Consider the following 16,951-nt stretch of genomic DNA (forward strand, 5'->3'; position numbering starts at 1 on the left):
CTATTCAGCTTAGTGAAAGAAGAGCTGGATTTCTCAAAACACAATTCTTTTATACAAGAGTTCCTTTCAGAAACAGCTCATGGCCAAATTTCATCCTCGCGTAAGAAGTTAGGCAGTTAATGGGGACTTAGCATTTTTGTTTAGAGTGTGACTGTGGGAATAGACCGCTCCAATTCTGAGGATTGTCATCCTTCATCTTAATGACAGCGCAAAGACAAAGAGCACACGGCACAGGGTACTGCAAAGGTCAGCTGTTTATGTGCAGATGCTATTTATAAAGACGGTAAGTACAGCCTAAACAGGTTAATGAAAAAGAAAAAAAGAAACACTTTAATGGATTAAACTGTTATGCAAAAGGGACATGTGGCAGATGGTAGAGCTGAGCAACATTTACTGCAAGCTCTAACTAGGATACAGCTGACGACCCCCATTGCAATTCATACACAGCATTCTTATTACTGACAAGTTGGCAACTCATTACAGATTCTTAATGTGGATAAAGTCAGATGGAACAATCAATAATTGGCTAGTTAATTTATGTTACAAATCAACTCCACACACAGTCCAAGTGGCAGCATCCTGTGTAGCAAAATCAATTCCATTTCATGTGCATATTTCCAGTCATCTCCATCATTTCTTGGTTAGATAGCAAATATTAGAGAGCTTATTCTCATAGATCAACTGTATTTCTCAGCCTCAAAATTAAGCGAGCCAGCTTCTGTTATGCCGTGGGAATCTTAACAACAATAAAGGATGTGTCCAAAAAATAAATTCTGCTAACACTTCAGAAAATCAACAGAAATCAAATTTCATGAATGCTGTTACGGCTTAAAGAATTAGCCTGTCATTTTTGACAAATGCAGCGAATTGCAGTGATTTTGCTTTAAAGGCCCAGCTGAAATAGATTTGGCAATTAAGAACATGTGTTGGTTTAAAAAAAAGTCAATGAACATGGAGGAATAAAAACCATTAATATTTCCAACATACTTTGAGAACAATAGGAGCTAGTTTGGAGGTTTGCAAAGGGCTTTACATATGTTATCTCACTTGATAAGATACTTGGCTGAAAGACAAAGCAAGTCTAAGTGGAAGAGACTTAAATGGAATAAAAAGGATTCAGATTTTTGTGTCCTCTCTCCTTCAAAACCGCTCTATTTCCCCCCTTCACTGTCTGCCTCTTAAGAAATGAGAGCCCAGCAGAGTATTAGATGCCACACTTACAGAAATCATAGCCAAGTTAACCAGCTCAGCCCTAGTTAGAGAGGCTTGCTTTGAGATTAAGACTCACAGAATTTCATATTACCAAAGAAGGACGATAGTAACTGAATAAATCTCACCAACATGCCAAGAACAGTACCTTGTACAAAGGAGGAACATATTAAACATTTGCAGAATTGAATATTATACACAAAAAAGGTCACCAATGACAAACATTAGAAAGCAATCATCAGAGTAATGGCAGACACCAAGTCCTTGAAAAGATGAAATGATTATACAGAAGTTATCTCTCGAAATGTGCCAGCCCAGAGTTCTAGGATGAAGTCTCATTTTCTGGCCAGGGAGAATAGATGCTCCTTTAACAAATAGTCAACTGGAACAAATTAAACAACTTTTCCATATACAGCCATCCAGCCTATCAAAGAAAGGTCACTCAATATTTTTTACTGAAACAAGAAACACTGTATTTCCTACGATTGTCAGAGCAAATTCCATTAGAGGAATGCTAAAGAAGGTATTGCTGCTGTTCAGTCATTTCAGTGGTGTCCGACTCTTGCTGTTCCCATTTGGGGTTTTCATGGCAAAGATAATGGAGTGGTTTGCCATTTCTTCTTCAGTTCATTTAACAGATGAGAAAACTGAGGCAAACAGGGTTAAGTGACTTGCCCAGGGTCACGCAGCTAGTAAATGTCTGAGGCCACATTTGAACTCAGGTCTTCCTGACTCCAGGCCTAGCACTCTATCCACTGTGCCAGCCAGTAATACATTTATAGGGACATCTTGATCACCATACCTTCTGAAATAGCCCTAGGCTAAACATGACTCCTTAACAGTCACCCTGCTCACTTTACTTAGTATCAGTTTGTATAAGTCTTTGCAGGTTTTTCTGAAGTTGGCCTGCTTATCATTTCTTATAGCACAATAGTATTCCATTACATTCATATACCACAACTTCCTCAGCCATTCCCCACTTGATGGGCATCCCCTCAATTTCCAATTCTTTGCCACCACAAAAAGAGCTGCTACAAATGTTTTTGTACACGTGGGTCCTTTTCCTATTTGTATGGGAAATACAGCCCTAGAAGTGCTATTGCTGGGTGAAAGGGTATGCATATTTTTTTTTACAGTCCTTTGGTGTTTCACCTATTCCAAACCTGTTGACTGCCCTCACAAAGATTTCACCTTTTCTTAGCATTCTCCCAGGCCACCAACCCTGTTGTAGCTCCACTTTCTTCCCTTTTCAACCATAACCCTATAATTAATGAGTTCACCTATATACTATCCTCTACTCTTAAACCCTTTGCTCCTCTGGTACCTGTCCTAGTCTCACTTTCTCCTTTTTTAAAGGTGTGACCATTTATAATGAGTATGCATAGCCATTTTGGGCCTGGTATGGGATATGATGGAAGGCAGTGTGGTACAGAGGCAAGAGTACTAAATCTGTTACGCTGAATGAACAGTCATGGGCAAATCACAATGTTCTTGGGCCACAGAAAGAGGCCTGGAGTATATGGCCTCTAAAATTCCTTCCAACTTGAGATCTTTGTTCTCATACTGGTTTAGCACTAATTCCTGCCAAATTAGATGGATTTATAAGTGAATCAATCCTCTTAAACTTACAAAAACATTTAATATCTCTGCTACATAAATTATTTCCTCAAACTAGGAAAATATACAGCCAAATTCCTTTTTAACACATACAGTCTACATACTTAAACCAGAGAAGGATAAAGAAGAGAATGAAAATTCTAGATCATTAAAACCAACAAATATTGATTCAAAAATTCTGAAATGTAATCCTGCCAAAACACTAGATCTATCAAAAAATTGTTCACTGGGATCAAGATAGCTTTATAAGAGGGATGTAACCATGTTTCAACATTGGAAAAAATTAACAGATTTCATCACATTAAAAACAAAACACTCCAAATGATGTAATTATATCATCGTGCAGAAGAAGCTTTTCACAAAGTACAATACTTATTTATGCTGAAAACCCTACAAAAAATCTAAATATGAATTAATATTAGTACCAACCAAAAGTAAGCATTATTTAAAATGCGGAAACATCACACGCTTTCTCAGTAAATACAAGAATAAAGCAGACATCTACTTTCATCACTACTATTTGACAAATAAACAGACTTGCTAATAGTAACAAGACTAAAGAAATAAACCAAAGAGAAAACAAAAGCAAAGAGTAGACAAAATCATCCTTATGTGCTAATGACCTGATGATTTATTTAGTAAACCCCAGAGAATTGACTAAGAAACTGAAACAATTAAGAAGTAGCAGGACACAAAATAAACCCACAGAACCCAACAGTATTTTTATATAGCAACAAGAAAATAAAGGAAGAAACAATGGAAAGGGAAGTCCTATTCAAAATATATAAAATATCTGAAAGTCAATCTACCAAAAACACTCAAGGCATATCAAAATCAAATTAATTACAAAACATTATTTAACAAAACCCATATCAATATAATAAACACAATACTACTACCAAACTATGCAGGGAGTACTTTGTAGAGCTAGACAAAATAACAAAATGTATTTGGAGGATACAAAAGTCTAGAGTTTCAAGGGAAATTATAACTTTTAAGATACACTGTTTAGGTTAAAAAGAAATTTATTAAACAGAAGCACCCTGCCAGTAACTCTACAACCCCAAAGCTGGGAACCAGCAGATGAAACAACCTCCAAGGTCCTTCTGACATTTTATGTTCTTCGTTCTAAGGTAGCTTCCAGCTACAGCAGTTTGTGTTCCAAGACATCACTTTTGCTCTTAACATTTCATGTTCTGTGTTCCAAGATCACGTTCAACTTTGACACTCTCAGGATAAGATCATCACCTGTAATCTTATCACCCTGCAGATTGACTCAGCTTTGATCTGAAACACCTTCTGAAGCATTCTCAGTTACCAATGCCCTCTGATTGAAGAGCTCCTCCCAAAGCCTTCCTTTACAAACAGGGTTCAATTTTTTTCCACATAACTCTTAATTTTCTTTTGGCTACTCTGCTTGGTCTGGACTCCACAACCATCATGCCCCTGTCCCATGCACCATGTAGTGGTTCCCCCCATACTCTGCTCCCCAGCTTTTCAGCTTCCTTTTGTGTACTGTTGTCTCCCCCTTAAATGATAAGCTCCTTGAGGACAGGGGACAACTTTCTTCATATTAATTATATCCCCAGCACTGAGCACAGTACCTAGGACGCAGTAGGTGTTTAATAAATGTTTGTTGATTATTGACTAAGGTCTCTCCCAGCTTTGACATTCACAATTCCACATTCTAAGATCCCAAGCAGTTCTGACATTTCCTGTTCTGCTACTTTAAAAAAAAAAAAAGATCTTATTGGTGCCTTTTGTTTTTTTCATTGCCTAGATTTCCCTGTATCCCTTCCCCTTTACCCCTTCCAGTGAGCTTCACTTCTATCAAAGAAGGTTTTGAAAAAAGAAAAAGTGGAAGAATGGAAAAAGAATCAGCAAAATTAATCAGTGCATCAAAAACTGACATTATATGCTACTTTATAGAACTAGACAAGAAACAAAATTTATCTGAAGAAACAAAAGGTCTAGAATCTCAAGGGAAATTTTTTTAAAGTAGGGATAAAGAGAGAATAACATTTCCAGACAACAAATTACATTTTAAGGCAGCAAATATCAAGTCTATTTGGTACTGGCTAAAAACCGGAGAGGTAAATCAGTAGAACAGAAGAGATTAGCTAAGTAAGAATCAAAAACAATTGAACTCAATAAAACAATGTTTGATAAAACTGAGAATATAAATTACTTGGGGAAGAACTTTTAATTTGACAAGAACTGCTGGGAAAATGGAGACTCATTTAGCAGACTTTATATTTAGGCCAACATCTTACACTATATACTGTGTCAGCTTGGGTACTCACACCTCATCAGTACCCCTTATTACCCTCTGCCTCCAGCTCAGCCATCTCTTCAAGACTTCACAATGTCCCACACTCTGGGTACCCCCATCCCCCCACTTTTCATCTTCCTTTTGGGTGTTGTCTCTCCCCATTAGATTTTAAGCTTCTTGAGGGCAGGGCCTGTCTTCCCTTTTTATATTTGTACCCCTACCACTTAGCACAGTGCCAGGCACACAGAAGACATTTAATAAATAGCCAGAGGAAGAATTCTCAGCCAAAGAAGGGATAAAGTCAATCGTAAAACATAAAAATTTCATCTTAATTACATGAAATTGAAGTTTCAATAAACAAAATGAATCCAACTAGGATAAAAGGGGGAGCTTTCAACTGGGGAAAAAAACATTTTTTTCTATTTAAAATCTAAGATGAAGGCCAGTTAATCAAGATTTATATACATATTTGTGTCAGTTCCTTATATAAGACCAAGAGCCATTCTTCAAGTAATAGTCAATGAGTATGTACAAATAATTCTTTAAAAAAAGCTCAAGCGATTACCAAACATATGAAATATTGCTCTAAATCACAAATAATAGCAGAAATACAAATCCAAACATCTCATGTGATTAGCAAAGCAAGAAACAGTACATGTTGGATGGGCTCTTGAAAGACAAGCACATTAATACACTGTTGGTGAAAGTATAAATTGATCCAGCCATTCTGGAAAGCAATTTGGAACTACACCCAAAAGGTCACTAAAGTGTGCATGCCCTTTCAATCAGCAATAACACTATGAGGCATATACCTCCAAGCTAGTCAAGAGACACAGAAAGGACTCATATGTACGTAACTATTGATAGCAGCACTTTTTTAGTCAAGCGAAGAACTATGAACAAAATGAATGCCCATCAGGTAAGGAATGGCTAAACAAATTATTGCATATAAAAATAATGGAATAATATTAGGCCATGAGAAATCAAAAGAACTGAGGTTTTATCTCACATCCAACAAATTGGTAAATTTCCTTAAAAGATGGAAATATTAAATTTGAGAAGGGCTTCAGAAAGACACACTAATATACTATTGGTAGAACTGGTTGAACCATTCTGGACAGCAATTTGGAATTATGACCCAGAAATTCCATTGACAGACACATATCCCAAGGAGACTGAAGAGAGAGAAAAAGGTCCTATATAGATCACAACTTCATATCAGTGCTTTTGATGGAAGCAAAGAACTGGAAACAAAGCAGATGACTATTAACTGGGAACAGCTAAACAAACTGTGGCACACGAATGTAAGAGAATATTATTGCATTATTATTCAGTTATTTTCAGTCATGTCCAACTCTTTGTGACCCCATTTGGGGTTTTCATGGCAAAGATACTGCAGTGATTTGCCACTTCCTTCTCCAACTCATTTTATAGACCAAGGAAGAAACTGAGGCAAACAAGGTTAAATGACTTGCCCAGAGTTACACAGGCTAGTAAGTGCCTGAGGCCAGACATGAACTTAGGAAGATGAATCTTCTCGACTCCAGGCCTGGCATTATATCCACTGCAGTGCCACTTAGCTGCCCCAACTGCATTATAAGAAATGACCAATCTGAAGGATTCAGAGAAGCTTGGGCAGAGGGAAGTCAAGAAAACAACATATATACAGCAACAGCAATTCAGTGATAGAATGGAAAGAAAAAGACGAACAAAAAACTAAGCTTGGCCTAAGGAGATAGGGGTAGGTAGGCATTATGGACGTGGAATATTACCATAAGCCATCAGATTCTTTTGATGTTTGTTTCTTTTGCTGGACAACTGGTTCATCCTTTTATTTCATTTTAAAGAAAGAGATGGATTGCGGGTTGGGACAAAGAAGATGGATGTATTTAGAAATAAATGTATTTTCCAAACAAAAGATAACATTTTTTTTTTTAATTTAAGGGCTCAACAATTTTTTATAAACCTCTCAAACTCAAATGGCTCTGGGATATAATCCATGTTAGCATCCCTTCCTATTATGCCAGATGGCAACCCATTAATGACTGCTCATCCTTAGCAACTGTTATCCACCTAACCACCAGGAGTCTATCCACCATGCTAGAGGCTTTCTTTACTATCTTCTGACATCACAAAGATAGCAATGGAACACAGGTGCTTTCCTCCACTTATTCTTCATTCTTGCCACATGGCATTTTGACGACATCCCCTTCTCTGCTTCCTTGGGCTTCCTTGTTTTCTTTATTCACATCCACCATGTACTTTTCCACTGTTTGTACAATACTTTTAATTCTTCAGAGACTGCTGAATTCCAAGACTTGCAGCCATATAATAATACGAAGAGAAAACTGGTGTTCAAAAGATGAGCTTCTGTTTGAAGAAGTAGTTTGGGAACACTAAAGGAGCTTGACAATTTCCAAAAGGCAATCCACCCTGCTCTCCTCCTCCTGATTAATTTACTCTCTCTGTCTCTGTCTCTGTCTCTGTCTCTGTCTCTCTGTCTCTCCTCTCCTCTCTCTCTCTCTCTCTCTCTCTCTCTCTCTCTCTCTCTCTCTCTCTCTCACACACACACACACACACACATACATATTAAACATATAAACATATACACAGATGGATGTTCTCTACTGGTTATTCATCCAACAGAGTGTATATCACACTCTGGACAAGAGCCGTTCTTTACGTACTTGTTTTTTCCTGTGTACATGGCTAGGGCAAACATTTCTGAATGACAATAGATGCCTTCCAAGAGATTCTGCGATGTCCTCAGAGTTGTCATCACCAATATTCTTCATCCACAAACAACTCATCATAGAAAGCAAATAACTTAGACTGGATGTACTCCATGACAACGGCCAGCCTTTTTGGTGAATATACATTCCACTCTTTTATATTTCGCTTGATGGTTAGGACTAAAGAATCACAGAACCAGTTGATTTCTGATGCTCTATCTTCCAAAAATCTTTGAATAATTCTGAGGTATTGGATGGGAGAGACTTCATTGAGAATCTTAAAGGTGGTGTTTTGCTCTCCTGCATGAAATGCTTTTTTTAAAAAAAATAAATCACTAACACAATGTGCAACAGGATCTTATATTTTGAACATCTTCCAGTCAATAATAAACATTCTGTCAATCTCATTAGTCTTTCTCTATCTCCTGCATGAAGGTACAAATCCAAAGAACTGTAGGTTTTATAAACTTTCAATTCAAGGATATGACCTAGCAATAAAAAATAGCTCTTTTGCTGTAAAAAAAGATCATTTTATGGTCTATGCTGCCTTCTGGCAGCATGGACCCTTTGGTCGGCAGGATGAACCTCTGGCAGCTGCATTTTTCATTTGTATTTGAACAGACTGATCCCGTGTTATTAGAGCTCCTGATTAAGCTCTTTAAATAAAAAAAGTCAATGTTGAAAGAGGAAACCACTGTAGTTAAGCTCTATGTAAACCAGTAATAGGCAAACCTCTGGAGGTTTGAAAGTTTGGTTTGGATAAGTACCTAAATCTATTCGAACCTCTTTCAATGGAAAAATCAGCTGCCACAAGGTTGGCAGGGCTTTAGGGTTTTGACAGAATCTGACGCAACTTCTGAAAATAGCCCTGTCCAATCCCCAGCCAAAGGTAAAAGTATCTATAATGAAAAGGTCAGAAATGACTCTAACAATATAAAATACATTCTCTGTTTGGTTCTGTGTAAGACTGTTTCTACGATTCTTACTTTAAAATGCTTTTGGCATGCATTCAGGATGTAAATTAATTATGATTTCAGGCAAAAAAGAATTCTACATGCATTGAAAATGCAAGAAATAAACTGAGAAAGAGGTCTCTTGATTACCTTATGTGGTTTAATTGAGGTGAGTATATATATACCCACAGGTATACAAACACAAGAAAAATATCTTCTAAAATATCTACTAGAGACAAAAATAAACAATGTAACTCTGTGCCAAAAGGAAAATGGTGGACTGGATTAGATCACCTTCAAAGGTTTCCTTTTCTGTTCTGATAAAGAAAATAACTGAGGGTCAAGAGAGAAAATGCCCACTCAATAAATACTCAGTTGAGGAAGCATTTTGCTCTTTATTGTAAAATTATTTCAGCCATGTCTTCAACACACAAGCCAATCCTACCCAAAGCTAATGCCATGAACACATTTCTCAAACAATGCTAAAATTTACTCTTTAAAAGAAAAATAGCAGTAATTTACTAAACCAGTTTTCTCTGAAAGTATGCCTTTCAATACCCTCAGCTCTTGATGGTAAGTAAGCTATCTATAACCTTAATCATTCCCATGTCCTCCAGGTTCCTTCCTGAGAACTCTCACACCTTTTATCAAACAACCTCACCATGCCCTGCTGAGTCTCCTACTCTTCCCCTGTTTTCTAAGCCTGGCATAACAGAAAGGCAGTGACACTTGGAGAGGGGAAGTAAAAGCATCAAAAATTTCCCCTTAAACTCTGCCTTCTATTTGTTCTTAAAGGAGTAGCTAGGCCAGAGTTGGGAATATTTCTTTCCTCCAAAAGAAAGGGAGTGAGCGGATTTATTTTTGTTGTTAATTTTATTGATCTAACAACTGACATTTAGGTACACTTCTTCATTTTAACTCTGATTATTCTTTACTGGAAAAGGCTTGGAAAAAAATGAGTTTGTATCCCTTGGGATTAGGTAAGTCTTCTGTGTTTCTCTGTTCCCCTGTTTCAAAAATGATTATCTTAATAGAAAGGAGTGGCAGATTAGAAATATACAATTGAACTGCAGCAGAAGCCCTCAATCTTTTTTGAATTGCTTAGAAAAGATTCCTCTCATAAATATAATTGATAATTACTTCTTCCTTACTCCTTTTCCCCCCACGGACAAGGGAACTTCAGGTGTTGATCCTTGCTTGACAGGGTGTTAATGTCATTAACATTCTGTCACTATTTCCTGTCAATGTGTTAACAGGACTGCTATGCTCAGCCACTCCCTATTCTCTATTTCAGGGAAATGAGTTAGTCCTCAGTCAATCAAAAAGCTAAGCTGATTTCTGACAACAGACAAAAAACCAGAGTAGACATGGTAAAATGTTTGCTAACAAAATTGAAGCAATAAGGTTAATGGAGTTGTGAGGCAGTTTATGATGTAAAGAATGCACGTCAAGGCATATGAAAAGCCTATTCCAGGAATGCTGCTTAGGAAAATGGTCCTCCATCATATCAGGAGAAGCAAGAGGCACAAAGGGACTGGATGAGATTAAAGGAGGAAGTCATATTCACAGTCACACTACTCAATTAGGCACTTCTAATTAAGAAGCCAAAAATTACAAGGACTGAAGATAGGAATACTAACTGAATTCAAGTCAGTGAGAAAATGGCCCAAACAATTAGCAAGCTGTTCTTATCACAAATGCTCCCCTTTCCACCTAACTCAAATAGATCCTATTTTTCACATTTTCTAAATTGGATACAATCAGAAACCTCTTATATTTGCATCAAGGCCCAAACATACACACAAACACACAGACTGTATGTATATACACAGAACACATACATGCACACAATTTCTGCTAGTCTCAGGGAGTAAAGAAGACCTAGCAACCTATGTTTTATGCATAATTGAATTATAACTGAAAATTCTGTGCATTACTGAAATCATCCTTTTACACCCGTATTCTAAAGCAGTGCCACTAGGACCAAAGTAATCATTTTGAACACTGAAAGGTTTACTGTGACAATACTGAATTCTGACTTATTTTACCCAATAGGTATGTCATATCTATGCTGTAAAAAAGCATAGATTTGCAGAGATGAGCACAACTTGACATTAACTTAGGAGACCGTCTTAGGGATGTGTTCTCAGCTATATGAGGAGGCTGTAAAATTCTCTAAGACTCTTTCCTGTTTGAAAATGACACAGTTCTTATGCACAAAGGGCTGTAAAACTGTGCATACCCTTTGACCCGGCAATGCCACTACTAGGCTATAACCCAAAGAGATCAAACAAATGGGAAGAAGACCCATATGTACAAAAATATTTACAGCAGCTCTTTCTGTGGTGGCAAAGAATTGGAAACTGAGGGGATGCCTATCAATTGGGGAATAGCTGAACAAGTTGTGGTATATGAATGTAATGGAATACTATTGTGCTATAAGAAATGATGAACAGGCTGACTTCAGAAAAACCTGGAAAGACTTGTATGCACTGATGCTGGCTGAAGTGAGCAGAACCAGGAGAACCTTGTACACAATAACAGCCACGTTGTGTGATGACTAATATTGATAAACCTATCCCTTCTCAGCAATACAAGGATCTAAGACAATTCCAAAAGACTCATGATGAAAAATGCTATCCACGTACAGAGAAAGAACTATAGGGTCTGAATACTATTTTCTCTCCTTTTCTGTTTTCTCTTTCTCATGGTTTTTCCCTTTGTTCTGATTCTTTTTTTCACAACATAACTAATGTGGAAATATGATTAATATGATTGTACATGAACAACCTATATGAGATTGCTTGCTGTCTCGGGGAGGAGGGAAGGGAGGGAAAAATTTTGGAACTCAAAATCTTATAAAAGTGAATGCTGAAAACTATTTTACATGTAATTAAAAATGCTATTAAGTGGTGGGGAAAAGAAAATGACATAGTTCTGAGGCTCAGAGATGTGTTGCATGGAGAGTCCTTCTGCCCTTGAGCAGATAAGACATTTGTTTTCCAGACGACAGTGTATCGTGATAGGCTATGGTACCCATATATGGCACCTAACTAATTACAAACATGAGTAGGTCTCCAGTAGTTTATATTCTTACAGTAAGTAAACCTCCTTGAGGCATAATGGTACCTGGACTTACCTAATTTCACTAGTCAAAGACTCAAGATAAAATGACCCATTGGGGCAGATGGCTTAGGAAGCCAGCAGAAAGTATACTGCATTTGGAGTGCGGTGCCCTGGGTTCAAATTTGGCTTGACCACTCACTGTCTAAGATCATTTCATCTCTCTGGGCCTTAATTTCCTTTTCTCTAAATGAGGGGATTGAAATAGATGGTCTCTCAAGACCCTTCCATTTCTCAACCTATGATTCAGAGAAAACTGCAACAAGTGACAGAATCACAGCCTTAATTTTAAGACAGGTTCAAGCAGTATAAACCTGTCAAATTCTGCACCTAATAAATCACTACTGAGTAGGTGTCCGAACCATTCAATGTAGACAGACAGACAAGAGGCTGGCTTACTTGGGTGCTTATTTCTTCTCATACTAGCTGCCCAAGGGTTTTTCAAGGTAAGAATACATTTTTGGAGGGTGGGCACAGTTGTACCAGCCTGATTCAATAATTTCTATTTTAGCAAACAATTCACTCACCTCAATACACCAACTATTTCTGTGTAATAAATTGCTGCATGTTTTGTCTTTTTTGATTATGCCACGCAAAGTAACAGTCCCATACATTTTAATACAGTTTCCAATCCCCTTGTGGACAAACAGTCACACTTTAGCGCCACTCAAATGAAGACTAACCATTCATCTGTAACTTGCAGATAGAGAAGGCACTGGATTTTCATTTTTAAATGCCTTAATTATCTGCATATAAAGTAAGAAATAAAATAAGCAGCCCAGGCCAAGTTCATATGGGTTTGAAATTACTTTTCTTTTACTAAACGAGCAACAAGAGCTTCTCAGTATTGCAAGCTGTTGTGTGGCTACAGGCCAACTGTATAAAAATGTTAACAGAATGAGGGGATCAGAATTCAAAGACACGAAGAAAGCAACAGAATCAAAAAGAGGACAAAGTAGGAACTGTTGGCTACCATCGAACAATGACATCAATGAAAGAGGATTGAATCAGCCATCAAACAAATATGAACTTCATAATGGGTGGGCATCCTATGACAAAGGGGTACTCAAAATTGGCAATTCCCATAATATATAAAACATCCCATGTACTATTTGCCTTTCACTTTCCTGAAAAAGCCACCAAAATTACCTAATACTTAGCATTCCTTAAAACATACTGGGCATATAAATAGTAACTCACCAACTTAAGTCACTAAATGAGAAACAAAAACAGAAGTAACTTCCCTACATTCTCCAGTCATCATTAGTCTGTCACTCTGTAGTAATTGCAGCTCAGTATCACTGATCTTAGGTTGAAAAAAAAGGGGGGGGGATTGACACAGAGAAAGGAGCAACAGCTTTAAACTTGAAAGAAGGTGACTGCCATGAACTTCTTAAAATAATTTACTTATTATCAGATAAAGAATACAGAGTATTTATTCCTTCTTGAAACAGAAAATGGTGAAATCAATCTACAATAAAGTATATTTATTCATACCCAAAGGAGCTGGATATGGTTTTACCATTTTTGCAAACCAGGCCAGAAGAAAGGCTGGGAAGAAAGGGTGAGAGTGAGAAGGAAGCAGTTCTAAGACTTCGGCTTTTCTACAGAAGCCAGACTTTATAACATAAAGAACCTCTTGCTGAACAAATGCAATTTCTCAAGCTCTGCTTCTGTTTTCTATATATGTATACTGATCTCCAAATGACCATGCAATACTATTAATATGTAAGCAAGCACATACATACATACACACACACACACACACACACATACAGATACATATGTATATATAAATTTTCAGTCTGATGACCAATCTTATAGAACTTCACTATATACAGAGACACACAGAAATCCATGGCTCTTTTGGGATATCCCATACACATAAATCATTTGCTAAATCTTGCTGCTTCTACTTTTCAACATCTCTTGCATCTGACCCCTTCTATCCACTTACATGGCTACAACTTTAGTTCACTCTTTCATCATTTCTCACCTAGATTATTGCAACAGTCTCCTAATTGGTCTTCTGGCCTCGTCTCTCCCCACTGGGGTTTCTCTACACGACACAACCAAAGTAATTTTCCTTAAGCATAGACCTGCTCATGTGACTCCCCTACTCAATCAGCTCCAGTGGCTTCTTACTGCCTCTAGGACAAAATTTAGGTTCTAAGGCCCTCCACCACCTGGCCCTTAACCAACCTTTCCAAGCTTTTTGGACATTACTCCCCCCTCCTACACTTGGGATCCTGACCTTTTCTCTTTTCCTCACACAGAACACTCTATCTCACATCTCTCTGCTTTTGCATTCCCAGTGCCTGGAATGCACTCCCTCCTTGGCCCTTCTTTTATGAAACAGCTCAGCCACCATCTTCTGCAGGAAAACTTTCCTGATTTCCTCCAGCTGCTTTTGCTTGCCTTTCAAATTGCTTTAAATTTAACAAGGCTGTATGTATCTGTATGTACTGCTTTCTTTTCACACTGTAGATATTTTTAAAGTCATTTGCTGTCTCTTCCACTTGAACAGAAGCTCAATGGGTATAGAGATTGTTTCAGTCTTTACACTTGTATCCCAAGGGCCCGGCACTTGCTTAATCAATACTTGTTGATTGAAACCTCTCAATACATACCTTTTGGGTTTCTAACAATGTCGTTATTACTCTCTTCTTTCAGTATACAACTTCAGTAGAAGAACTTTCTACCTAAAAAAATAGACTGAGGACCACAGAAAAGTGCTTGAGATGAGGCAAACTGGCAGCACTGCCACCCTACGAATGATTCAAACCCTTCAATAAAAACAAATGCTAAAAAGGCCATTTCTGCTGCTACTAAAAGCCAGGGTGAAAACAAAAGTATGAAGACACTTGAATAAGCCCATAAAGTCTAGAACTGACCCCATTCCTCCTCCCACCAAGATAAAGAAAGGATATGGTCATCTTTTCCACAAACTTGTCCTGTTTGTCTTCTGTCTTAGGGAATTTGGTAATATCACTTTCCAGGCGAGCAATCTGTTGTTCCATGGCATCAAGGTTGCTCTTCAGAGTCTGAGCTGAAACTGCAGAAGAAGACGCAGAGTTACAAGCACATTCCCATCAGCTGTTCAACTATGATGACAACCAGGACAACCCAAAGAAAACCAACTGGCCTTTTTAAAAAAAGGTAGACAAGAATCCCATTAAATAGTCATTTTTCTGCATTACTCCTCATAACAATTCTACTCTTCATGAAATAAGTAAAAATGTATACTATACTACACCTAATCAACACGTTTAATGGGAGAATGTTACCTTTTTATTCAGCCATTAGTCCAAATGAATTCATTTCTATTTAAATTTATTGATGGGAATTCTAATATTTCATTCTTTAAAATCTAATTTGAAGATTAAAGAGAAACTACAGTTCAAACAGATCTTATTAATGCATGTACTTGGCTATATAAATGATTTAATGTTCAATCATATCAAATATCAAATATTTTTCTTTTATTGAAAACCAAAAGCTTTCAAAGTTTCTATCTTTTTTTAGTATCTTCAATACCTGCAAATATTGAATAAATGGGCTGCCTTGATGCAGAGAGAACTTGCAGTAACTGACAGTAAGATAGACAGACAGACACAGATACACACACTGCTTTGGTATAACCTCAAACACAATAATTAATTCCTTTTAATTATTGCTAATGTGATTTAGCACTTTTCTTCTCTTCTTTGAAAATGAAACATTTCAAGAACTGCATTCAAACTGCAGCAAAATACCCCATGTCCAGCTTTCCTGGGAAGGTTTCCCCTTAATCAGTCCTCTCTCCAAATCGCCTGTTCTTACCACATGACTATCAGTTATATGTCAATTTCAGCATTTGGGGGTTTCCACTAACTGGACAGGGTGAGTGGCATAAAAGGTGGGCAATTTGGCCTCTAAATCAGGACCCAGAGAAACTGCCATGCTAAGAAAAAGAAAGCAAAGCAAAGTAACATTATAATGCTTTCTTTTAGTTAAGGAGAAATGTTTGGCTTATTCTGAAACACATACAAGCATTGGAATGGAAAATTCGAGAGGCTGTCAGCCACCAACCCCTCCCCACCTCCTCCAACACACACATCCCACTATTGCAACCAACTCTTTGGATATGAATTCTTTACTCTGACATGAACACCTTCATAACTCAGGGGAGAAATCATGTGAAATAGACATGGAAGTTCAAGACACTGAAAATCAAACACCAACACCAGAGACAAATTATTTTTTGTATTAATCTGTCAGTTCCAATAGCAGCATCTGATTTAGTTTCATTTGCACAGATCTGACAAGCTTGGAAATGATTCTGTATTGGAGAAGTCTGAGGGAGTTTTGTCTTGTCAAAGCATTCCTAATGGCTCAGCAATCATTGCTGGCTTTATTTAAAAGATGTTTGGTAGGGAGGAAAACAAACTCTCTGACTTCAAAATTAAATCAATTTCTTTCAGTCAGGTGTTCTGTACATTGAGCTAATTATTCAAGGGGTCCATTCTTCTCAGCTGCTTGACTGCACACTGAAGAAATTGAATGGTTACTTATGTCACTTGGGTCACAGGGAAGACATCCCCACATCAGGCAATTCTACAGTATACAAAGTGTGCCTGAAACTGGCTTAGGCCCTGGGCTGGATAAGGACATGGGATGCTATGAAAGGACTGAGGACTTCACCCACTGTCTGCTTAGTAGTGAGATGCACTCAGAAATACACATATCTTCAACAGCAACAAAGGGAGGTTTGAAAAAAATCAGCCAAGTGACTTTCAACCTTCCTAAAGTTAGAGGAGAAATTACATTTTTCATACATACATACATATGTATATATGCATGTGTGTATGTATGTGTATGTGAATATACACACACACATATACATATATATATATACAGAGAGAGAGAGAGAGAGAGAGAGAGAGAGAGAGAGAGAGAGAGAGAGAGAGAAAGAGAGAGAGATGCATTCACAGAAGTGAATTTTTGTGCACATAAGCTAATAGCTCCCAATTCTGAGTCCTCCTTAATCTGAGCCTGCCCTCTGA

At 37.6% G+C, this 16,951-nt stretch overlaps 1 protein-coding gene across 3 annotated transcripts in view; it reads right to left on the minus strand.

The window, feature by feature from the left end:
• The window catches only part of DIAPH2 (diaphanous related formin 2), an 817,355-nt gene that overhangs the window by 275,856 nt on the left and 524,548 nt on the right, over positions 1–16,951 (minus strand). For all 3 annotated transcript variants that reach the window (XM_078147949.1, XM_078147948.1, XM_078147947.1), the window contains one exon: positions 14,836–14,961. In XM_078147949.1, coding sequence (XP_078004075.1) covers positions 14,836–14,961 — 126 coding nt within the window. The remainder of the gene's footprint in view (positions 1–14,835; positions 14,962–16,951) is intronic.

Source organism: Phascolarctos cinereus, unplaced genomic scaffold (genome assembly GCF_003287225.1).
Source record: "Phascolarctos cinereus isolate Bilbo 61053 unplaced genomic scaffold, phaCin_HiC Scaffold_8;HRSCAF=390, whole genome shotgun sequence".
Lineage (NCBI taxonomy): Eukaryota > Metazoa > Chordata > Mammalia > Diprotodontia > Phascolarctidae > Phascolarctos > Phascolarctos cinereus.